This window comes from Centrocercus urophasianus, unplaced genomic scaffold (assembly GCF_019232065.1).
Source record: "Centrocercus urophasianus isolate 14NV4802_14NV808 unplaced genomic scaffold, USGS_Curo_1.0 seq_37, whole genome shotgun sequence".
Lineage (NCBI taxonomy): Eukaryota > Metazoa > Chordata > Aves > Galliformes > Phasianidae > Centrocercus > Centrocercus urophasianus.
In genome coordinates this window covers 5,625,693-5,650,111 of record NW_024884944.1, presented here as the reverse complement: position 1 = coordinate 5,650,111, position 24,419 = coordinate 5,625,693, and the positions used below count along the sequence as shown (strand labels likewise).

The following is a 24,419-nucleotide window of genomic DNA, read 5'->3' as shown; positions in this document are numbered from 1 at the left end:
GGGCTGAGCGGAGCTCACGTCCCTTTGGCTGCGGTGCTGCTTCGGGGCAGCGTTCTCCCCTCGCGCTGCCGTCCCGAGGCGCTGAGCTCCTCCCTCCCTGCAGCGGTGCCAGAGGGGCTCGGTGAGGAGTTCGGGCCGACCCTCCCGGCGCTGCAAACCTTCGGCCAACGCGCAGCGGCGGTGCAGGAGCGCTCCCTGCAGCGCTGAGCTCAGCGGGCGCGGCCGGGATTCCTCGGCTCCCGCAGGAGATGTCTTTGCGGATGATTTATGCCGATGTTTTTTGCCGGGCGCGTTGCGTTACCCCAGCAACCGCGATGCGGCCTCCATCACCCCCTCGGGGTGGGATGGGAGGCGGGGGAGGGGGCTGCCCCACGCAGGGACCGTCGGGGCACCTCGCTTCCCGGAGCTGGCGGCCTTCCCCTCCCGCACCTCCGCCAGATAAGCTCCCCCAGAACACCGGCGACGAAGGGCAGCACCGGGCTGAGGGCGGCCCCCCCGCCCCGACGGCCCCGAGTGCCCCCTACCCCCTCCCGCCCTGCTTCCGCTCTCTCCAGCTGTGGGGGGAAGGCCGCTGGTTGCGTGTTTGCCGGGGCAGAGGGTGTGGGAAGGGGTGAGAGCTCTCTGAGCGCGTTAGCAGCTGCGGTGGGAGCAGGCAGCCAAGTTGGACGGAGGCTGTGGATGCTGCGCGGTTTCCTCCCCTGACTCATCCGAGCGGCCGGGCGGAACGTCGAGCACCGGGCCCAGCTGCAAGAGGGGCTGCTCCGGGCTTCCCCAGGGTGGGGCAGAGCTGCCCGGTGCCCGTCCCCACGAGCAGAGCCCTCGGGCACCACAGGAAGAAGACGGGGACCCGCGAGGTCCGTACTGCGGTGCACGGGGAGAACGCAGAGTCCCCTGCTGTGTCCCATCCCGCAGCGCTCCGCTGCTCCGCACGTGGCCGTCGGACCCCCGACGGCTGGCACTCCTCTGCGGCCGGGCCCTGGCTGCCCCCGGCCCCGTTTTCATACGGGCAGCGCTCGGCTCTGCTGTGCCCTCCCCCGTGCAGCCGTGGGCCGATCTCCCCTGTAAGCAGCTGCGGTAGTGGGGTCACCCCGCAGCCCGCTGGGTGGGGACGGGCGGGAGGGGCCGCGGAGCTCGGCGTCCGCCCAGGTGAGGCCCAGGACCTGCGCGGGGAAGAAAGGGACTTTTGTCTTCGTGCCGGGAGCCGCCGGCCCGAGGGCAGCCCTGCACGCAGGGGGCACGGGGACTGCTTGCTATTTGACGGTAACTGAGCCCGACCCTTTGGCATTTGCTGCCTCTGCCTCTTCCCACGGCGGGAACAAGCGGCGTGTTTAGCAGGCTGCGGCGGGAGAAGAAAGGCCGCCTTGTCCGCGCCAGAGGTGGGGCGCCGGCCGGGGCGGTCGCACTCCCGCCCCGCATTCCTCTGCCTGAGGCTGCCTGTGCGGGGCTGCGCGGGACGGGGGGCTGCGCTGCAGGCGGAGGGCCGGGGGCTGGCGGGCGTCTCCTCTACGGGAACCGGTGAGGAACGGGCAGGGCGCTGCTGGGGGAAAGGAGCCGTCCCAAGCAGGGTGGGCGACGGGGAGAGCTGGAACCCGTGATGGGGTCCAACGGGGTGATGGGGCTGAGGGCAGCGGGGTCGAGTAGGGTCGTGCGGCAGGTGGCTGGCGGGAGTGGGGGCAGATCCTAACGGGGGCGGCGTGGCTGTGGCTGCTCCCCCCCCTCCCCTCCGGGGAGCTGCACGCTGGTACGGCGGGGCACTCCGTGCTGGGAAGGGTTAACACCCGCACAGGATCCCACCCTGGCTCCGCTCCCTTCCTATGCCGGAGCCCAGCCCCTCGCTGGCTTTTCCTCCGGACATCGTATCGGGGCCTCGGCGCTGGCGAAGCTGTGGGTAGGCTGTGGGGTCTCACGATGCTGGGGAGCGTGGCTCCCCTGCCCATGAGCAGCGGTAGGCAGCCCCGCCAGCATGTCGGGGCCGTGGGGACTCTGCGGCAGAGGCTCCCGCTCAGCGCCCGCACCAGGACCGGGTGGCAGGTAAGGGAAAGCGGAGGCTCTGTGTCTGCATCCGACAGGGAGCGTGGAGCTGCTCCCGAGTACCCAGGGGCTGTGCCTGTGCTCTGCCCGTCAGCTGGCACAGCCCTCCTGTGCGGTGCTGCTGCAGCACCACTGAGCCCTCGCATCGAGCGGAGCAATCTGGGCTCCGTCCCAGCCCTGAATCTGACGCCTGCTGTTTTCCAACATTTCATTTTTTCCGTGGTGTGTAATAGCTGCCCGCTCGCCCCCACAGCTGTGTTCAGGGCCAGCCGGGCTGGGAGTGCTGTCCCTCTCCTCCTGGGACACTGTGAGCGATGCTGCGGGGAGCCGAGCCCGGGGCTCACACTGCACCCCACGTGCCTCAGCTGCTCTGCACAGGCTGTGGGGCCGGGAGGGAGAAGACCCTGTCACCGTGAGCAGCAGCTGGCCCCGGGGTCCCTAGCAGGATGAGCCCACTCCCATGGCGGGGCCAGCCTGCCCAGGAAGGGTTAAGCTGCATGCAGCCAGGCTTGAGCGGAAGGGAGGGACGTGAGGAGCAGACGGTAAATTTAGTAACCAGAGCGTCCCGGCACAACAAGCGGTGTGAGCGCCGGGCGAGGGAAATTGCCGCTCATGGGCCGCGTTCCTCCCCGTGCACAGGAAGGCCGTGGGTGGCTGCTGGCCTCGTGCCGTGTCTGTGCGTCATAGGGGCCAGGCCTGCTGCTGGGGGCTGCCCTCGAGGGGCAGGAGCGGGTTGGGGTTAGGGTGGGAGGCAGAGTGCGCGGCCAGAAAGTCCCAGGCTGCACGGAGGGGTGGGCAGTGACAGCCGTGTCCCTGCTGCCCTGCTGGCTCTGGGTGCTGGCGGTGGGAGGGGACGCGGCGCTGAGTTCGTGCACCCCCTAATCTGGCTGCTGCCGGCCTGTGCAGAGATGGGAATGAAGGCATGCAGCTGGGTGCTGGAATCAGGCGTGTGTGGGTGTGCTGGGCTGCACTGTGAGCTGCTGCGCGCGGAGGCAGATGTTGCTGCAAACAGCTGGATGCTGCTCTGCTGTGTCTGCCTGTGGCCATAAGGGCCCAGCTGTCGACTACTCCCCGTGTGTAGTGGGGTCTGTGTTCTGCAGCATTTGTGGAGTTGTGCCAGCGTGGTGGCTGCTTCGTATGATTAGCATGCAAGCGGGTGTTCCAAGGTGCTGGAGCCTGTGCTTGCTGGGCAGGGATGCGCAGCAGCTTTGGGCAGCTGCTGCAAGGCTGGAAACAGGAGTTGAGCACAGGGTCTGCAGCAGAGCCAGAGCCCTGCACAGTTGTGCCCACACGGGCACTCATACCAACGCTTCTGTTTCTCCCAGCCCGTGCCTGACATCACCAGGCGCCTCCGTGCGAACACAATGGAGGCTCCCAGCAGGACCACCACCAGCCCAACCCGCAGGGTGCAGACCATCATCCAGGTGAGGCTCAGGGCTGCGGCAGGCAGGGCGAGTCGTGCCCACCAGCACTGCCCCAGTGTGTGGCAGGGTCCTGCCTTGGTGGTAGAGAATGCAGGGAAGGGTGAAAAATTCTGGCTGCAGCAATACTGAACGTCTGTGGGAGCATGGAAGTGCAGCAAGGAGCCCTTCTCCTCCGTACCAGCCCTGCTGCAATGCTCTCGTCACCCACTCCTCATCCCAATCCTATTACAGGATCGGCAGTAAAGCCAATTGAGCTAAGTGGCTGCTGCCTCGGATCCTCTTAGAAACAGCCCAAGCTTCGGGGATCTTCCCTGCGGGACCTGACCTGGGCACACTCCTGCTGCAGCTCCCCAGGGCTGGCAGCATGGGAGGGAAGGAGTCCTGGGCTGTCTGCATCCTCCTGTTTGCCCTGCCTGGCCTCCACCCCTCAGTCTGCATGACCATACACACACAGGCACATGGGTGCTTGCAGGAGAGGTGCTGCACAGAGCAGCCCAGAGCAGGCAGCACAAAGGAGCAGGCTGCTGCCACAGGTGCTATGTGCACCCCTCCCTTCTCATCCTGTGGCGTGGAAAGATAAGGAGCCTGTAAATATTTATGACCTGTTAGTACGGGGCACAGCAGGAACAGAGGCAGCTTCTGTCTCTGCTTGCTCCAGGAAGGGCCCAGCAGGACACTTGTGAGGGCTGCCCCTGCTCACAGCGCTGCACAGCACTGACCCATCCTGCTCTGACCCTTGCAGAACAGCCCCCTGGACCTGATAGACACAGGCAAAGGGCTGAAGGTGCAGACAGAGAAGCCGCATTTGGTGAGCCTGGGCAGCGGCCGCCTCAGCACTGCTATCACACTGCTGCCGCTGGAGGAAGGTGAGTGCTGACTGCTGGAGCATCCCCACCTTTGGGTGCACCCCAATCCAGGCAGCTGCTTCTTGCCTGGGGTGGCTCCTGGAGGATCGCTGTGAGCATGGCTGGGAACCCATCTCACCACACGACAGTGGGGATGCTCAGTCTCTCTCTCTGCAGGGAGGACCACAATTGGCACGGCTGCAAAGGACATCGTCCTGCAGGGCCCTGGCCTGGCACCCGAGCACTGCTACATCGAGAACGTGCGAGGGACGCTCACCCTGCACCCCTGCAACAATGCCTGCACCATCGACGGTGTGATGATCCAGCGGCCCACACGCCTCACTCAAGGTAGGGCTGTGGATAGATCCCTGTTAGCAGATCCTGGGCAGGATCCGGCCGTCCTGGACACGGCCGTGCCGTCAGATAGCACACACGTCTCCAGAACCATCCTGCCACTGCCTGTCCTGCGTCCGCAGCTCCTGGCTGGAGGTGTGGCACATTTCAGGGGTTGTCTTGGCTCCGAAGAAAACCATCTCAAGACCTGTTGCTGACGTCTGCGAGGAGCAGAGGGCCCGGGTTCTCAGACGGCCCTGTGTGACTGTAGGGGCTTGGACCCCATCGTCCCTCCACAGCCACCCCGTGAGCGTGGGGGGAGCTCAGGGCGGTCCCCGGGAGAGGAGCGGGGACCCCAAGCGGCCACGACCGCGGGCAGCGCCGAGACGCAGAGCGCAGCGGGTGGCTTCCTCACGGCCGCTCTCACATTTTCCGTGCCTGCCCATTTTGTCCGTGAATCACTCTTTCTGGTCCCGGGGTCCCCACGCTGCCGCGCCGGGAGCGCCGTCCGTGCCCCGCGGAGCCGCCCCGCCCGTGCGGCTCCTCCCCGGGGCGGTCCGGTGCGCGGCTCCCGCTGCCCGGGCGGCGGCTGCGGCCAGCGGGCGGCTCGGGCTCGGTGAGTGCGGCGCGGTGCGGCGGTGGGGGGCGACGGCCACGCGTATCCGTGCCCGGAGGGGCGGGGGGTGCAGCGAGGAGGGCGCCGGGAGGGGCGGAGGGAACCGCGCCGGTTCTGGGCTTTGTTTGGCGGCCCCGGGCTGCCGGCGCCCCGCGGAGCTGCCGCCCGTCGCCTCGCGGCCAGCGCCGTCTCGCTCGTTTATCGTCCTCCATCTGTCTGCATCGGTCTGTCGGGCCCGGGCCGTGGGGAGAGGGCGATGCTGAGCTGTCACCGGGTCGGGCTTCGGGCGCCGCGCCTCCGCGGGCAGCCGGGGCGGGGGCTCCGGGCGGGGGTCGGCTCCGGGCAGCCCGGCCCCTCCGACAGCGGTGGCTGCTTTCAGACTCTCTTCATCCGCCATTTCATTCATCGCCCGCGGTGTCGGGTTGCGCCGGAGTTAGAAATCCGGATCCTGCGCTCCTTTGACAGCCTCTCATTAGCGACGGTGATTTATCCGAGGCGCTCCAGGGGCGGGGAAGCCGCACAAAGGCCTGGGAGCCGCGGGCCGGGGGGGCTCCCGCACTGCCGGGCGGGGAGGGGCGGCTGGCGGCGGGGCTCGGCCGGTGCGGAGCCCCTCGGAGCCGGGCGGGGGCCGTTCGGCCCCGCTGCTGCTGCAGAGTGAAGATGTTCCTCGCATCTTCCCTCGTACCCCCCGCAGAAGGCGGCTGGGTGCTTCGGGGGGACCGCGTGCTGCAGCGGGTCACCCAAGGGAACAATGAGAGCCGCGTGAGTGGAGGAGAAAAGGACCCGATGGGCGATGGGTGCGGGTGCGGTTGACATCCCCGTGTCCACACTTTCTGAACAGCACATACAGCTCCTTCGGGGTGGGCACAGAGGGGTCGCGGAGCAGGAGGTTGGTGGCCACTGCTCTGGGAAGAGCAGCTCCTGGAAAAGCATGGGTCTGTTAGACCCATCTGCACGGGGACACATCGATGTGCTGAGAGGCTCTGCCAGCTGAACCCAACACGTGCAGGACTTCTCTTAACCTGGTGCAATCTGTGTTGCCTGGAGTTGATCTGTGTGTTGGTGTCACACAGGGCTGCTCTTTGCCAGCTCCCTGGTGGGACCTGGAGTCGGCACGTGCTCTCCTGTTATTTCTGCTCCACCAAAGCTGGCATAGGGTGATCTCTGTACATGCTCCCCCACTCCCCGCTGCCTGCCTGGGGATTTCCCAGCCCAGCTCCCTCCATCCGGACCCACCTGCTCTGCTGGGGCTGAGGCTGGGGCTGCACTTGGGTTGCACGCTGCCAGCTCAGCTGCTCCAAAAAATGCATCCCTTCCAGCAAGGGATTTTCAGCTGACAGCGAGCAGTGAGCCTCTCCCTGGGGCCCTGGAGGCGCTTCAAAGTGGGGTGTGTCGGCAACACGGCTGCCAGGAAGGAGCCTCGCACCGCCGGCGTGGTGCTGGCTGCCAGCAGCCCCGTGGGGAAGGCTGTGTGCTACCTGCTCCCAGCACCCTGCGCTTGCTGCACGTGTGGGACTTTGGCACCGTGGCTTCCGGATGCTGTTGTCTTCACACACCGGTGTGTGTGAAGAGTCGCCTTTTACAGCCCTTGCAGGGCGGGTGCGGGCAGCACTTTCCTCTGCTGCACATTGAGCTGCATCCAGGTGGTGGCGGAGCAGTGAATGCAGCTCTCAGTGGGGCTGCTGCCCTCCCTGTGCCACCCGGCCCTACTGCCCTGCCGGTCCCCCAGCGTGCAGCCGTGCAAGGAGCGACACGCAGCGTCTGAGCCGCCTGCGCTCAGCAGGGACCATCTGCAGCCTCTGCTGCTGTTCCCTGGGGCTGGCGCAGCCTGGCTCCCGTCCCTGCATTCCTCCCCGATGGCGAATCGGCAGCCTTCCCTGCAAAGGCTCCGGGTTTGGGCCAAGAAGCGGCATTCTCCTACAGCGGACAGGAGCTGTCTTGTCTGCAGCTGGCGGCGGCACTGGAGTGCTGCCAGCCCTGCTCTGTGCGTGGCCCCAGCTGTGCGGGATGCACCCGGCTGTGGGGATGGTGGGCAGTGACCTGGATTCCAGCCGTGCCCCCCCACCCCGGTGCTGAACCCCCTCTCTCCCCAGGGTGCACCATCTGCCTGGGCCAGGCGACCTTCCTCCGCTTCAACCACCCCGCTGAAGCCAAGTGGATGAAGAGCATGATCCCAGCAGGAGGAAGGAGCCCCGCGGCTCTTTATGGACTGCCAGCAAGTAGGTGGCCCTTCTTCATCCTGGTGGGGCTGTGGGGATGTTAGGAGTCTCCTTGTTTGGAGTTCTCCTGGGTACGGGTGGGAGCATAGGGCTGTGCAAGGTCATAACAGTGAGATCTGGACTCCTGTGATGCCCATTCATGGATGCTCTGTGGTGCCTTCATTGGCTGATGACTCAGCCTGGTGGCTGTGCTGATGTCTGTTAATTATTAATGGTGCCTGGGAAGAGTGTAACAGGTTTCTGCCCAACCCAAGCCCCCTGTTGTGTGTGGGTCTGGGGGCTGTGCTGCTACTGGGGCAGAGCTCTCAGTCCTCGCTCAGCCCAGGAGCGTAGGGCTGTTGGGTGCATGCAGGCCCCCCTGCTGCCTGAGAGCTGCTGTTTACATGTAGGGCTGGCTACAAGGAGGCTGTGAAGGCCGTTTCCCTGGCTGCAGCACTTAATTGAAGCAGCTGCTTATCTCGCTGTGTCTGTCTGTAAGGCACGAGGTCCCTGCCTCCAGCCTGGCTCCAGGGAGGGGGATGAGACAGGCGCTGTGCTGATCCAGGCTGGCAGCTCCCACGTGCCATCCACACTGTCTCCATGGCTGTGCATCCCTGAGCAGGACACAGCTGGAGCTTTCAGCAGCACTGTTTGCTGCTGTCTGGCTCTCAGTGTGGTCCCTCCCCACTGAGGAGGTGGCAGGGACCTGCTTGATGCTGGGACAGCCCCTGCCCTTTCCCAGTGGCAGCTGGTGCCAGGCACAGGATGCTGTGGGTACTGGAAGTCACCAGACACTGGTGCTTGTTGGGTCTGTGCAGCTGCACCCTGCTTATTATCACCAGGGCAGGATGCTGTGAACTCATGGTGTGATTTGTGCCATGTGCACAGTGCTGAGGGCCGGGAAAACATCAGGTTCTACAGCTGGGAACGGGGAGTAAGAACCTGAGGAGGTGCTGTGTCCCCTGAGCAACCTGCAGCTGCCCACAGCTGCTGCCCTTCTGGTCCCTGGTTGTATCTCTGTCCCTGTGATATCAGGCAGGACTGCGTGTGCAGAGATGATGCCTGCTGCTCTGGGTCCCACCTGGGCCGTGGGACTGATGGTGTCTCTCTCAGCAGGGATGCACTCCTGGTGCGCATGAAGCAGGGGTCAGGTCAGTGTCAGGCCTCATGCTGGTGTTTGCTGCTGCCTATCTATTTTGCTGTGGCAGCTCAAGATCTACCAATGTGGTGCTGCCCCATGCCAGTGTGGTGACACTGTCCAGGAGCAGCCACTGCTGTTATTAGCATGTCCTTTGAGTGACAGGCACATCGGTGGCACGCAGAGCTGTGTCCAGACACACCACGGCCTCGGGCCGGGCTCAGGCAGGAAGGCTGCATGCCAGCATGCCTGTGCCCTCCTGGCTGGCTGTGCACGGTATGATTTTGCAAGCAGGAGCCTTGCACTGTGGGGAGGGAGAGTTTAATGGAAGTGAACTGAGCTTTGGTCTGCCAGCTGGGTGCCAGCCTCAATCTCCTGCCCCATCAGTGTGCTCTCTGCAAGCCCTGCAAGGCAGTGTGGAGCAGAGCTGGGCTGGGTGAGGGGCTGCCTGCAGAGCTGCGCTGCTCAGAAGCTGCAGGAGCAGGGCAGCACGGTGCCCCTGCCCGCTCTGACTTCCACTCCCACGTCTGCCCGCAGAGCCCGAAGCCCTGGTGAATGGCAGCCGCCAGCTGCCGGCACGGGAGCCCAGCCACAACTCCCTGGTGAGCTCCATCGAGAAGGACTTGCAGGACATCATGGACTCGCTGGTGCTGGAGGATCCGGCGTCCCCCAGCAAGAAGCCGCCGTCCCGCGGGCAGTCCCCGCTCTGCGCCATGGTGAACGGGGGTGGGCGCTGCCTCCTGTCCCCTCCGCTGAGCCCCGGTGCCGCCTCGGGGGGCTCCAGCTACGAGAACGCCTCGCCGCCCTTCTCCCCGCTCTCCTCGCCCGCCAGCAGCGGCGGCTACACGAGCCACTCGCCCAGCAGCCAGGAGCAGGGCCCGGCCGTGCCCCCCGTCGTGCCGCTCCGCTCCTCCAGCTACAACCACGCCGTGCAGCCCCCCCCCCGCAGCGCCCACCACCGCCACCCTACGGGGGCCCCAATGACACTCGGTCGGCGGAGAGCCCCCGCGCCTGGCGGGGTGCCCTGGACAGCCCGGCGGTCCCACACCCACTCCAGGAGCACAGGGCGGGCAGTCCTCGTTCCCAGCCGCCCGGCAGTCCCCGGGCTGCCCCCCGGACATTGGGCTCCTCGGTGCCGCGGGTTCGGGCAGCCCTGCAGGAGCGGCCGCCCAGCCCTTTCCGAGAGCCGAGGGACCCTCCCGCTCCCGGCCGGCAGCCCGCACCCAGGCTTCTCCCGGACGCCGTGGGACCGGCGCACGGCAGCCAGAGTGGCCGTGGGCTGCAGCCCCCCGAGAGCCCGCGGGCTGCCCGGAGGAACGTGGAGAGCATGCGGGAGCTGCCGCCCCTCAGCCCGTCCTTATCGCGCCGAGCCGCCAGCCCCCGGGCGGCCCTGGATGCCCCGTCCCCTCAGCCCCGGCTGGGCAGGGAGGTCCCTGGAAGCCCCCGAACCAGGCGCAAGGGCCACGAGGAGCCGAGCCCCGCGGGCGGGAGGAGCAGCAGGGCCGGGAGCCCCTCGTCCCCGCTGTCGACGGAGCCGTCCGCACGCCGGCCCAGCTTCAGCTCCTGCCTCAGCCCCGCACACAGCCTGAGCTCCCTGGCCGTGCCTTCGCCCAGGCAGAGCCCCCGCGCCCAGAGGAAGCTGTCGGGGGACATGCGGCTGCCGGCGGGCGTGCGGGAGCGTAAGAACAGCATCACCGAGATCAGCGACAACGAGGACGATCTGCTGGAGTACCACCGGCGGCAGCGCGAGGAGCGGATGCGGGAGCAGGAGATGGAGCGCCTGGTGAGCCGAGGGGCGCGGGGGGCTGCTGGCTGTGGGAGGGGGTCCTGGCCCGGATTTGGCAACTGGAGCCGAGGCTTGCAGGGGCCGGGGGCAGTCCTGGCGAGTGCGAGGTGGCCTCTTTGCAAATGGCTTTGAGCTTCTGTTGTTTTCAAAATGTAGGCCTTTTCTCTCGGGGATTTTGCTGACGGCAGCTTATGAATGATGTGAACAGGCTCCTAGGCTCGAGCTTATCCGGAGAGATTATGGCCTGGAGTGGCAGTTGGTGCCCCTGGTGTGCGGGGAACTGCTGCCTCGCACCAAGCCCCTCTGCTTGCAGCAGCCAGGGAAATCTGCAGACTCAGCCTGGGGCAGTGCTGTTCTGATGTTCACGGCTGCCTTCGGTTGTGGATGTGTAATTTTTAGTGCCCCTGGGTTTGCAAAGTGAGGCATGCCTTGCCAGGGCTGCGGCTCGGCAGGGACACGGTGGCTGCCTGTGCTTGGTGTGCAGATGCTGTTCCCGGCTGCCGACTGCTGGGAGGCTCTGTGGGCATTGCATCTCTATATTTAGGGACTGGGATAGAGTTTTTATAGAGCGAGCAGCTGCCTGGGTGGGGCTTGCCCTGTGCATCTGTCTCTCCCTGCTGCCTAGTGGATTGCTGGGAGCAGCCAGGGACTGTGGGGGCAGCTGGGCCAGGGGAATGCTCCTTGGGGCCAGGGCAGCACAGCTTGGCCCTGGCTCACCCTGATGGGCTGTGGAGTGCAGGAGATACGTGTGTGTCCCCACCGGCATTGCACCCAGTGCTGGCCAAGGCTGGTGTGGGGTACCGCCTGTGTTTCCCCAGGGAGGGCCCTGGGCTGATGGTTTGGCACAGCCCGCACCCTTGAGGATTTGAGATGCCCTGCAGATGCCCTAGCTGTGTTCACCTCCCCAGGTGCCATCCAGAACCCTGCTGGGTGCTTCCTGCCCTCTGCCCATCCCCATATTGTGGCATGGGCAGCAGAAGCCCTGTTTACTCAGTCCTGAGTCACGGCAGGCAGACAGCCTGAATCACCACCTACAAATAGCCCCTTACAGAGGCAGCACGGCGTTCAGCCGGGGCTGCTGTCTGTAATTAGTCTGTCTCCAGCCCTGGGCATGCCACATGCACTGCGGGCCGATGCTCTGACTGCTGCCCAGGGCTGGTTGAGTGCACTGGGCTGGGGCATGGAGCAGCGCAGCCCCCGGTGTGCAGAGTGCTGGAAGTCCATCAGGGCAGCTGGGACCTTCCAGACACGGGCGATGTGCCCAGAGCTGGAGGAAGCGCTTCCTGTGTGTGGAGGTGGTGATGATCCGGGGTGCGTGGGAGTGGGACACGCAGGGCAGGGTGACACAGGGGATGCTGGATGCTGCTGGGAAACAGGGAAGTGCCCCAAGTCCTGCTGCTGTGGCTGTGGTGAGCTGCTGGCAGCCAACGTTCCCCAAGAAACAGTTTTCCTTCCTCAATGTGAGGATGTTGGTTCTGGCACGTCACGCTGTGGTCTGTGTGTATGGGCACTGCTGCCAGATGGGCACTGCGTCCCCTCCCTGGGCACAGCAGTGATCCCTGTGCCCCACAGCAATGCAGGCAGCCATGCTGGTGAGGGACGTTTGTGGGCACTGGGATGGGTGCTGCAGGTCTGCTCTGACCAAACCTCCCTGCAGGAGCGGCAGCGCCTGGAGACCATCCTGAACCTCTGTGCTGAGTACACCAAGACAGACGGCTCTGAGCTGCTGCCTGGTCATACGGATGCTGGCCGGCGGGCACCAAGGGGCACAGCAGGGCTGGGCCGTGCTGCAGAGGAGCTGGGTGTGCTGCGGCAGAGGGAGAGCCTGGAGAGGTCGGATGAAGAGAACCTGAAGGAAGAGTGCAGCAGCACCGAGAGCACACACCACGAGGTGAGGGGATGGGGATGTCCGGGCTGAGCCGTTCCGTGCTGTGCTGTGCTGACCTGCTCCCTCTGCAGCACGAGGAACTGGCGGGCCCACGCGCCAAGGAGGCACAGCGGCTGGAAGAGGAGCGAGCCTGCGTGTTCGGCCGCCTGGATGAGCTGAAAGGCCGTGTCAAGGAGCTGGAGCAGCAGCTGCAGGAGACATCGCGAGAGGTGAGAGTCTGGGCAGCACCCACATGGGCACTGGGTAGCGGATTGGGCTGGAGCGGCCATGCTGACACAGCTGTGTCACCCCAGGCAGAGATGGAGAGGGCACTGCTGCAGGGCGAGCGGGAGTCAGAGGTGGCACGGCTGCAGCAGGAGCAGGAGGTGGTGCAGCAGCTGCAGGAGAAGCTCTCCGGCCTGGACGCCAGCATCCGGAAGGAGCGGGACAAGGTGAGCCCCGAGGCACGGCTGTCCCCTTGGGGCTGTGACATGCTGTCCCCTGCCCTGGTGCCCACATTCAGGGATGACGCTGGTGGGGTTCTCCCGTGCTGGAACATGTGGCTGGATTCTGCAGAGGCATTCGGTGACAGCTGCTGTGTCAGCTCCATGAGGTCTTCCCAGGTGTCTTCATGTGCAATGGGAGCACCAGTGTTTGTGCAGAGAGGGAGGAAGAGGAATGGGCGAGCAAGCTGGGCAGTGCCTTTCTCTCTCCTCTCTCTGTGTTCACATTGTGCCGGGCTCTGTCTGTCTGTCTGCTTGGTATCGGCGTGGTGTCCCTCAGCCCTGCCAGAGGAGGGCAGAGGCAGATGCTGGGGATGTGCTGTCAGTCTCGCTGTCAGGCTCGGTGCTGCAGGGCTGCCCCAGCACTGACCATGAGGCCTCAGCACTGCCTAGCTCACAGCCTTCCTGCAAGCTGAGGTTTGCAGCAGGCCCACTGGCTCTGCTGCCCACGGGGATGCTTTGGTCACACACAGTGCTGGTGACTGCTTGAGCATCTGCAATGCTAGAGGTGGCTGGGTTGCTCTCTTCTGAGCATTTTGCAGCTTTGGCCAGGAGCTCCCTGAAGGATGCTGAGCAGCAGCTCCGGGCTGCAAGGTGTGCTCCTGCTGCTCCTTCCTGGGCCTGGATTCTTTTTGCAGTCCTGGTGGGAGGGCAGACCACGTCTCGCCTCCCTGCGATTGGTCTCAGGCTGTGAGACCCTGACGTGCATTGCTCAGTGCCTGTGTGCAACTGGGGCCGTGTGGGGCTGAGCTGCCACCAGCACACCCAGCAGCACTGCTGCAGTGCTGGGGATTTGTGGTTTGTTTTTGATTTTCTGACGGTTTGCAGGCGTTTTCTCTAGTGAAAGACTGCGTTGTGCAGTGCTAGGAGAGGAGCAAAAAGAAGCCTCATTCCCAGAGTCTCAGTTGACTTAACCACCTGCTTTCCTATTCAGTCTGCACTAACTGGCTCTAACAGTGGCTGCTCTGAGCTCTGTCACTAACCTCTGACACCTCTGCTCTCCCCACTCACAGCCAGGTCTGGAGCGTGGGGCAGCAGCACGTCCCATCCACCTCTGCATCCTCTGTCCACTTTGCCCCCACATCTGTGCCCAGGAGGGAGGGATGGCCTCGGCTCACTGTGCTCCTGTGCTGGAGGGAGCAGGAATCAGCTCCCCAAGCGGGTGGGGAGATCCTGCACCACTCCAGGGATGTGTCTTCAGTGCCAAGTGGGAAAAGGGCAGGGGCAGCTGTGGGACATGCTGGTGCCACCAGAGCCATTGCCACTGAGATGTGGCTGCTTTGGTTTGCAAGGACAGTCCTCAGAGGGGGACGATGTAGGCACATACACAGACAACACAGTGCTGTTACCTGAATGCTGAGCAGCAGCAAATCCAGTAGAAGCCCAAGTGAACAAAGGTGCTTGTGAGACAAGACCTTGAGGCAAAATACTCATGGACAAGATTCCTTCCCAGGATTGCAGGAATTTTCAGGATTTCTAAGTAATGTTCCAGCAAGGATGGGGCTTTCCTTGTTTGAGCAATGCACAAAAATGCAGCAGTGCACAGTCTGATGTGCCAGGGGGTTGTCCTGGCAGAAAGCCTGCAGGCAGAGAGCTGGGATTCCCAGTCCTTTTTGTGCTCCCTGCTTTCAGCAGCTCAGACTGGGGTTACATGTGGTGCCCTGCCAGCTGGGTGTCTCTGGCTGCACGGACTGTGGACAGAAACAAGCATTTGTTGTGCATCTGCCCTGCCACTAACGTGCTGAAGAACAGCCCAAGCAGCTCCACAAGGACAGCACAGACTTTGGTCTCCTATTGCCCACCAGGCAGCCACGCTGCTGCAGAGATGCACAGCAGCCACATCGCCACCGCATTGGAGCTGCTCTGGCTGCCAGCAGCATTCTGGGTTTTGGGCACATTAACAGAAGGCTCTGGTGGTGGTTGTGAGGATGGCTGTGTGGTAAAGCAAGGGCCTCTGGCAGCTCCTGGAGTCCTTTGATGGCAATGTGCAGGATTAGGATGACTTAACCCAAGTTGCAAAGCCAGGTCAACATTGATCTTTCCACTGTCCTTAAGTCTTTGGCACGGAAACATGAGACAGAGGTCCAGGGCTGGTCATAACCTCTGTAACACTGCCCAGCCCAGGGTTCTCACAGCTTTTGCTCTCTCAGTCTCTTGGTAAATGCCCCTCTCTGGCTGACCCCTGTCTAATCCTGCAGCTTCTGCATGGCGTGGATTTGAGAAGTGTGTTTTCTCTCTTTTTTTTTTTTTGTTTCCCTTTTCTGTTTTTTTTTTTTTTTTTGTTTTGTTTTGTTTTGTTTTCGTTCTGTTTTGTTCTCCCCTAATTTAGGAAAGGGCAAAGATTGATGCTGAAAGGAAGGAGCTAGAGAAACTCCGGGCGCTTTACAATGAGTCGAAGAGCCACCTTGATAACTGCCCTGAGTCAATGCGGGAGCAGTTGCGGGAGCAGATGCGAAGGGTCAGTGTCTCACCCCCACCCCTCCTGGACCATGGCCCACCTCCCTCCGCTCCAGCTTAGGCCAGCTCTTCCCTGGCAGCTGGGGCCGCACTGAGAGCATCGCAGCCGGGCCGGAGGAGGCTGGCGCCGTGTTGGTAAGCTTGCTGCTCACCCGGCCCCATGGCACGGTGCTGGCTCCGGACCGGGCAGGGCACGAGCACAGATCTGCCCCAAGTGTGCTGAGGAGGAGCCGTGTGCCCCGCAGCACAGCCCCACGTTGAGCGTGGTGTCCTCTGCTGGGGTCCTTCTTGACCCCGTGCAATGGGATCCGCCCCACACGTGGGCTCACAGAGCCGGGCTGTGCCCTGCCCGCCTGCCCACGAGCTGCAGTGCTCTGTGTCCAGATGCTGAGCATCTCTGAGGTGTGGAGGCGTCGCTGTGTCCGTGTGTCCGGCTGGGCACTGCCTGTGGAAGTTGGTCCCTGTTCTCCCAGGGTGCCGTCCCCAGGCTGCCTCTCGAGAGGGGAGCGCCAGGGAGCTCCGTGTCCCTGTGTGTGTGTGCTTCCAGCTATTTCCTGCGAGTGTTTATTTACACAGCACTGTCAGTTTATGTTAGCATCGGTCTGCAGCATTTTTTCCCATTATCTGGTATTTTCTGGTAGCTGCTGGCTCTCCTCAGTCTGTGGCTGGAGCAGCCCTCGCTGCACAGCTCTAGCACACAACTGCTTGCGTCCCCTTTCCAGGCTGGTGGTGGATGCTCCTGCATTTGACATGGGTCTGGGTGATAGCAGGTGCTGCCCGCAGAATGTGATGGGATGCTCAGGGATGCTCAGTGGTCCTGGTGTGCAGGAGCCCCGGCAGCTGCCCTGCGTGCACTGCACTCTATGTGGCCACGGAGTGGTGGTGGTCCCTTTCCTGGGGCATGGGAAGTGTGTTCTTGCAGTGAGGGCTCTGCCAGGACGGTGTTTGCAGACACTGAGTTGAGTGCCAGCATCCCAGGATGCCATATTATTTGAAGGCTGGGGGGCCAAGGGCATTTGTCTGTTGTAGTGCTGGTCTGTGGTGGATTTGCCATCAGCTTGGTGACATGGGTGCTTGCCATGCTCCCTGCGTGCTGCTTGGCAATGGTGATGCTGCTAGCACAGGGCATTTTCTGGCTCTGCAGCCTGGCAGAGCGTCACCATAGGCTGGATGGAATCAGGTGGGAGCAGCTGATCTGGATGCAGCTCCCAGCCATTGCGAGAAGCTCATCCCATGGGATCTGTGCCCAGTGCCTCCTCCACCACCTTTGCACTGAGGCAAGGGAGTGAGTGGCCACCCCATTGTGTGTCTGAAGGAAGCAGAGGCCCTGGAGACGGAAACCAAGCTCTTTGAGGACCTGGAGTTCCAGCAGCTGGAAAGGGAGAGCCGGCTGGAAGAGGAGCGTGAGACGCGGAGCCAGCAGCTCCTGCAGAGCAGGGCTGAGTACCACCGCAGCATCGCCCGCAGGAAGGTAGGGACACAGGGCAGCAGTCCCTTGTGAGTTGCTCCTCAGCACTCATGTTCCCAGCACCCCATGTCCGCAGCACCCCATGTCCCCAGCCCAGCCACATTGCCAAGCTTCCCCTACGGCCAGCTCAGCCCTTGCCCATCCCCAGGAGCGGGTGGCTGCACTGGATGCTCAGGCTGCCCAGATCCGGCTGCAAAGTGCCCAGGAGGCTGAACGCCTGGCCCAGGAGAGGAACGATGTCCTGCGGCTCCTCCAGAAGGTAAGGCTTACATCTAGGGCCAGAGGGTTGTCACACACTCCCTGGTCCTGCATGCTTGCATCATGGGTGCCTGAGCGTGCAAAATGCTCCCAGGGGGTCACAGGTCACTGCAGCATCCCACCTTGCGGATGTTGCTGATTAGGCTGAGAGGGGATCCTGCCTCCTCTTGCAGCAGGGGTTGGCTGTTAGGGTGTGAGATGGGGCCTGGCCACCACATGATGATAACCTTCCTCCTCTCTCTGCTCTTGTTGTTGTGTGCTCAGGAGAAGGAGAAGCTTGCATCTCTGGAGAGACGGTACCAGCTTGTCACAGGTGGCAGGAGCTTCCCAAAGATGTCCTCAGCTCTCAAAGAGGTAAGTGGGGAGATGGGGCACTGTCCTGAGAGCTGCTCTCCTGTGTGCTGGGCTGTTCCCATCCCCAGGGACAAGACTGGAGCACTGCAGTTTATGTCTGCAGCAGTTCCTCTGCTTCCCAGTGCCATCTGTCTAAAGCTGGGCACTTGCACTACTCCAGGCTTGTCTGTGGGCTGCAGGGACTGACATCAAGTTGGGAGGGAGGGAAATGCAACATAAGTGGGCTTGGGAGCAGCAGCATCTCCCGTGTCAGGCTGCTGGGATGCTGCAGGAGCCTGGGCAGACTGCAGGAGCCCTGTGCCAGCCCGTGTTGTTAGTGGGTGGCATGGCGGGGTGCCCTCAGGAGAGGGGATAGCACAGCTGCAGAGCACTTTCCAGTCTGGCTCTGACCAAGCTGGGGCTGCAGTGCTTCCCAGCCTGCTCCTGGATGGCGGGGTGCCCTCGTGCCTCAATGTCCTGCTGCCTACCTGGGCATGTGGACTGCTGCTGCTGCTATGACCCTTCTGCCTCTGCGTGCCTCGCCTATGTGATCTTTGCCTTCCCACAGGAAACCCTCCATATTTCAGAGCCTTATGAGCTGCTGGAGGGAACTAAGCCCCTGAGTCCCCCACTAGGAGCAGCTGCCTCCTTAGCTTCTCCTTCTGCCCACTCCTACCCCAAGATGCAAGAGGTAATGGCACTAACTGCATGTGCTTGCGTGCTTGCCCTATGCAGGGCGGGCTGAGCCTGTGTATGGATATCCTTGCTGGCAATGGGGTGGGTGCCAGACCCTAATGATGCCTTGAGGCAGCATGTCACACCCTGTAGCAGCAAGCTGAGGCAGTGCAGACAGGTTCTTCCCCATTTAGCTATCTGACACTTGAGCTTGGTAACACCAGCTGCCTGTCCCTGCCATGCTCCTCCTGCTCCGGGCTGTACCCAGCTCGGCTGGTGCTGAGCTGCTGCCATCTGCTTTAATCCTGGTGCAGTGTGGATGCCCCACATTTCACCTTTGCTTAGCACTGGCTGAGGAACTGCCTTCCTGCAGTGGTGCTGGGGCAGCTTGAGGCACCTCCTATTGCCATGGTGCCATCTTGCCATGGATGGCTTGTGCCTGGGGACCTTGGCGACTCCTGGCTCAGGCTGATGGAGCCGTGGCAGTACAGGCTGGAGTCTTCTGTCTCTAGCGTGTGGTGATGCTGCATTTAAAGCAGCAGAAAGGCATCGTGCTGGGACTCCCAGCCCTGCTTTCAGGTAGCTGCAGAAGGGGACAATAGCAAGCAGGGAATGGTTCAGCTGGCAGTGGTGGGCCGCGTGTGTGCATGGGGAGGTTTGCTCCTGTTTTGAGGTCAATGCCATGAGGCTAGCACATAGGTCTAACTCTCCTCCTTCTCCGCCGTGGATTTCTAGGAGTACATGAGGCTGTCTGACGTTTTCAGGTTCTACAGCAATGCATACGGCTCCAGCCTGGACACTAAAGCTTCTGCTGCTGCTCCCGCTGCTGCTCAACACTCTTTCTTGCTTGCTGTGCCCCCTGCAGCCAACGAGGTACCTGCCCTAGAGCATGCTCGGGTTGCCTGCCTGGGGCTGTGGTGGGCTGGCCATGTGGCCGCCTCCTGCGCCCAGTGCTCAGAGCTCACCTCTTCCCTAGGCTGGGCAATTTCTTTTGCTGCAGCTGAGCAGGGAGGAGCGGTGGGAGCAACCCAGCCTTGCTAGGGAGCGCTTCTTGTCTGCTCTGTGCAGGGTTCGCCCTCTGAGTGCTGGAGCAGAGCTCAGGAGCAGAGCAGGGAGCAGGTAGATCAATGTGGCAGCCCTTTGCCTTTTGGCTCTGGGGATCTCTCAGGCTGTGGTCACTGCACCTATGCAGGGAGGATACGGAGCAGGGGGGAGCAGAGCTTTGTCCATGCTGCATGCTGCCTGGGCTGGGGGCATGATGAGGGAATGGAGAAAGGATGTCTGAGGTCCATGCTCTGCGCTCTGCAGCATCAGCGTCACCACATGCTGCCCTTTCTCCTGGGGATGCTGATACCTTTTCTGAGGGCTTCTCCCCATCGCTGTTTGCTTGCTCCTCTGTACCTATCTCTGCCTGGCTGTCCTGGCCCACAGCCCTTCTTCACAGCTCACTTTGCTTCTCTCTGCCCAGTACGTGACCATTGAGCAGCTCTCAGGGATCCTGGGCAGTGTCAGTGCCCCTGCTGGTTCCCCACTGGGCCGTGCCCCTCCAGCTTCTTCATCCTCAGGCTGCACTCCTCTTCCTCCTTCTCTGCCGGCTCTCTCTTCTCCCTCCATCTCCGCAGAGGTTTGTGTCCCATTTCCCTCCCTATATCCCCAAGCATTCCCTGGGCAGAGAGAGGTGCTAGCAGGCTGAGGGGCACATACAGAAAGGGATGAGGTGCCCAGGGTGCTGCTGAAACAGCCCAAACAACACCATGAGCTGCAGCCCCACTGCTGCCTTTGCTGTTCTGCTACCTGTGTGGCAGCAACCCGAGCTCTGCCTGGCACGTGCTGGGCTGCTGATGAGCAGGGGTGTCCTGGAGCTTCTAGAGCTTATCCAGTGGTCACCAGGGTCCCTGGGGTCTGTACCTCGCCTGCCATGCCCCTGCTACCTGGGGCCAAGCACCACACAGGGCAGTGATGCTCTGATCTCTCACTCTTTTTGTGTCTCTGTCTTTGTGTTTCTGTCTGTCCCTCCTATCTCACGCGGTGTCTCTTCAGATGGAGAAGCAGCTTCCAGGGGGCCCACTATGGCTCCCGGCTCTTGATTTAGAGAAGTGGTACCAGGAGGTCATGGCTGGCTTTGAGACCTCATCTCCTGTCTCTCCTCCTTCTTCCCCTCCTCCACTTCCAGCTAAAGCTTACTCTTCTCAAAAGCCTCTCCAGGTAATGCCCTGCTCCCCCTGCAGCTGCATGGGGCTACAACTCAGGCCTTGGGGATCGTATGGTGCCACTGTGCTGGGGGAGGCTTATGGGCCAGGGGAGCTGGCAGGTGCTCAGCTGGATACTGGAGCCTGCAGCAGTGTGGGACCACTCCCTCCAGCACCACTCTGTGCTGGTGCGTCAGCTGTCACCATGGCGAGGGCACTGTCAGGATGTGCAGCGTGCACAGGGCAGGAGTGGTGTGGGAGCTGGTACCGATGTTGGAGCTGAAGCTCTCAGCCCGATGTGGGAATTTTCAGCCTCTTTCCTTTCTCACCTCTGCATCTTTGTGCCCAGGTCTATCGTGCCAAAATGGAGGGTGACACTGGTGCCCTCACCCCTCGGATGAAGAGTGGCACCCCGTCATCCTCACAGCTCAACATCTCCGTGCTGGGCCGCAGCCCCTCACCCAAGGTACGGCCATGGTGGGAGCTGTGCCCCATGCAGGGCTGCTGCTGCCCGACACCAGCCCCATCCTGAGTGCACAGGGTGGTGCTTAAAACATGCTGTATTGCCCTAGGGTCCCCTGCATGCCCCGAGCCATGCAGGCAGCCTGCCACGCAACCTGGCAGCCACACTGCAGGACATCGAGACCAAACGCCAGCTGGCCCTGCAGCAGAAGGGTGAGTGCCAGCTCCACACTGCCGCAGTTCAATGGGGCTGTGCTCCCACTGGGCATGCCTTTCTTCCCAGACACGCAGAGCAGCCCAGGCTGTGGTGGTGGTCCAGCTTCTCTGCGCAGCTTGGCAGAGGAGGGAATCTGGCTATGTCTCTACCCACCCAGCCAAGGGCAGAGGGATCAGCCAGGGCCATGGCAGCCCTGTGGGCAGCAGCCAGGCTCCAGCAGGACACAGCGCCTTGCTCACGGTCTCTTGCTTTTCCCCTCTCTCCCCTTCCCTCAATCCCTCCGCCTGACGGTGCATCTCCAGCCGACTCGCTCCCAGCAGAGCCCTTGCAGCCAGGCGATGTACCAGGTAGAGACGTGGAGCGGCTCGGATTGCCTAGAGTAGCCCCAAGGCAGAAGCATGGCTGTTTGCTGATACCTTCTGTGTGGATGGGGAGGGGGCATGGCTAGCCAGGACTCCAGGGTGCTGTCAGTGTCGGCTTATGGACAAACCCCTCAACCCCTGCAGGCATTCTGCACGACACAGGAGCTAAGAGAAGCTCAGTGCTCTCACATCCCCCAGGGACATGGGAGCTCAGGTCCTGCCTCATCCTCCTGAATGCTGTGCTGCATGGACAGACAGTGCCTCTGGGACAAGAGGCGAAAGCAGGCATGCTGCAGGGCTGCGCCATGGCCAGCACCTCTCTGCAGCATTCTTTAGGCCAGAGCTACTGCTCCCAGAGGCTGGGCTTTGGGCTTGGCAGGCACGATCCCAGGCTGTTCCCCTGCCAATGCTTTGCCAGCCTGCTCCCGCCAGCCTGACGCATGCGCTCCTTGGCTGCCATCGCCGCGTGTGTCGGAGCGCAGGCAGGGCCCTGTGCCAAGTGCTGACCTGGAACAGCAGCTGCTGTGTTTCCCTGGGGAGGGCTGTGCCGCATGTCAGCCCTGCGCCTGGAGAGGAGCACCGGGGGAGCTGCCGCAGCTCTGGCAGCTGTGAGCGCAGCAGGGCCTGGCCGCTGGGTTGAACCTCCCAGCCCTTCCGAGGAGCCAGGGCCAGCATCAGGGCACAGTCTCTCACTGAGCCCTGGGCCCAGCTCCTCCTGGCAGGTGCTACTGCTCACGAACCAGTGCCACGGCTGCAGCCCACCTCCATCTCCCCCTGCCCCACTTTAACCCCTTTCATTCCCATGGATGCTGAGCCAGGAGTGCAGCTCCTGAGCATGTGGTGCTCAGCAAGGCATGGTGCTGCTGCAGAGCCAGAGCCGGGCTCTTGAGGACAGCCCTGAGCCGGGCTGTGGCAAACTCTGAGTGCGGCATTCCATTGCAGCAGCTCTGTGACCTTCCATGCCCAGGCAGCAGAGCCTGCGGGCCCACAGCTGCCTGCCAACCAGCTCTCTCCTTCTTCCCGGGGCGCAGGTCAGCAGGTGATTGAGGAGCAGAAGCGGCGCCTGGCAGAGCTGAAGCAGAAAGCAGCGGCCGAGGCTCAGTCGCAGTGGGAAGCCTTGCACGGGCAGCCCCCCTTCCCCCAATCCTACCCTCCGCTCATGCATCACTCCATCCTCCATCACCACCACGCCCACGTTGCGGGCCCACGGGCCGAGGAGCTGGACCACGCATATGACACCCTCAGCCTGGAGAGCTCGGACAGCATGGAGACCAGCATCTCCACAGGCAACAACTCAGCCTGCTCACCTGATAACATGTCCAGGTAATCCTGGGGCTGGCTGTAGGCCCTAGGCTGAGCAGTGCAGGAGTGTAGGCTGCGTGTCTTCTTTGGCCCAGAGTCCTTGCTGTAGGCATTGTAGCTACCTGCTGAGCCAGGATTCCCTTCACACCTGAGGGGTGCAGCCTGACTGCAGAGACAAGGGGGTGTGAAGGGGCTCTTTATCACTGCTGTGTTGTGCAAGGACGGGCTTGAGTGCTGCATGAGAGCTGCCTGCTGCAAGCTGTCTGCTATGACACCTTCATGGCACCATCCTCCATCCCACGCTCACCTGCAGCTTCTGCCAGCACCAGCTCTGCAGGGCTGACTCTGTTGGAGGGATGGGGCCCAGCGTCTTGTCCTTGCCCCAGCCAAGGGGCTTTGCTGCTGTTTCCTGAGAACCTCCAGCAGCGTTGAGTTGTGCTGAGCCAGGCCCTGGCACAGGCAGGGCAGCAGGAGTTATGCTGTGGGTGTGTACTGACCCAGCGGTGTTCAGTCGTCTGCAGGATGGCAGCTGTGCTTGTCTTGCAGTGCAAGCGGGATGGACGCAGGGAAGATAGAGGAGATGGAAAAGATGCTGAAGGAGGCACATGCCGAGAAGTCCCGGCTCATGGAGTCCCGGGTGAGCAGATGTACCCCTGGGAGCAGGCTGGGAGCGGGACAGGGGCTGTGTCCCCGATCCATTGGGTCCCCAAGCCTGAGCACCTCTACACGTGCAGGAGCGGGAGATGGAGCTGCGCCGGCAGGCACTGGAGGACGAGCGCCGGCGCCGGGAGCAGTTGGAGCGCCGGCTGCAGGATGAGACGGCCCGCCGGCAGAAGCTGGTCGAGAAGGAGGTCAAGCTGCGGGAGAAACATTTCTCACAGGTGTGGGGCTTCGGGACAGAGCTCTCAGCTCCTCCTGGGATGCCGCAGCTCTCTCCCCAGGCAGGGACCTGCCACTGGGCTCGGTGGTGCTAATGGGTGCACTGTGCCCGCACAGCGAGGTTTGCAGCATGGTGTTGCTTTCCCAGGCTCGGCCTCTGACGCGGTACCTCCCCATCCGTAAGGAGGATTTTGACCTGCGGCTGCACATCGAGTCCTCGGGGCACAGCGTGGACACGTGCTATCACGTCATTCTGACAGAGAAGATGTGCAAGGGCTACCTGGTCAAGATGGGAGGCAAGATCAAATCTTGGAAGAAGCGCTGGTTCGTCTTTGACCGCATGAAGCGCACCGTCTCCTACTACGTGGGTGAGTCCCTGGGTGTGCCAGGCAGTGCTCAGCCCCAGCACCACGGCCAGGTGGCTGTCACCGCATCCCTTCCCCATGCCCCCGCTAACGTTGCTTTTCTCCGTGGGGCAGATAAACACGAGACAAAGCTGAAAGGTGTCATCTACTTCCAAGCCATCGAAGAGGTGTACTACGACCACCTCCGGAGCGCCGCTAAGGTGAGCCCAGGCTGCGGCTGCCGCGTTGTGTCCCGGCATGTGGGTGGGTGGGAGGGGCCGGGGGAGCCCACTGCCATGCTGACCCTGCGCTCTCCTTGCAGAGCCCCAACCCCGCGCTGACGTTCTGCGTGAAGACCCACGACCGCCTCTACTTCATGGTGGCCCCGTCGGCCGAGGCCATGCGCATCTGGATGGACGTCATTGTCACGGGGGCCGAGGGATACACGCAGTTCATGAACTGAGGGCCGGGCTGGGCGAAGCCGGGCGGCACAGAGCTCTGCGGGCGCGGCCACGGGCGGGTTTTTTGTTTTTTATGTTAACTTTTTAAAAACAATTTACTGGAAACGCGTCAGAGCTCTGAGATGTGAAACCGTGCGGCGCGAGGCCGGGGAGGGGCGGGGTCCTCCGGCCGCCAGGGGGCGCTCGCGGGCAACGGACGGCCCGCTCCTTTGTCACCGCGGAGGTACTGCTGCGCGCACGCGTCGCGCCGTCACGCGCGCTTCCGCCCACC

The 24,419-nt window shown here is 62.9% G+C and overlaps 1 protein-coding gene across 1 annotated transcript; it reads left to right on the top strand.

The window, feature by feature from the left end:
• Positions 1-1,466: 1,466 nt before the first annotated feature.
• PHLDB1 (pleckstrin homology like domain family B member 1) lies at positions 1,467-24,245 on the top strand. Its single transcript, XM_042832137.1, is given in 22 exon segments — positions 1,467-1,515; positions 3,357-3,455; positions 4,198-4,321; positions 4,478-4,648; positions 7,343-7,468; positions 9,123-9,530; positions 9,533-10,368; positions 12,029-12,262; positions 12,331-12,468; positions 12,553-12,690; positions 16,514-16,669; positions 16,815-16,925; positions 17,189-17,278; positions 19,973-20,137; positions 20,471-20,587; positions 20,694-20,796; positions 22,194-22,485; positions 23,011-23,101; positions 23,199-23,345; positions 23,492-23,711; positions 23,823-23,908; positions 24,010-24,245. Coding segments are annotated over 21 exon segments (3,954 nt in total). The 5' UTR covers positions 1,467-1,515; positions 3,357-3,395; the 3' UTR covers positions 24,151-24,245.
• Positions 24,246-24,419: the final 174 nt, after the last annotated feature.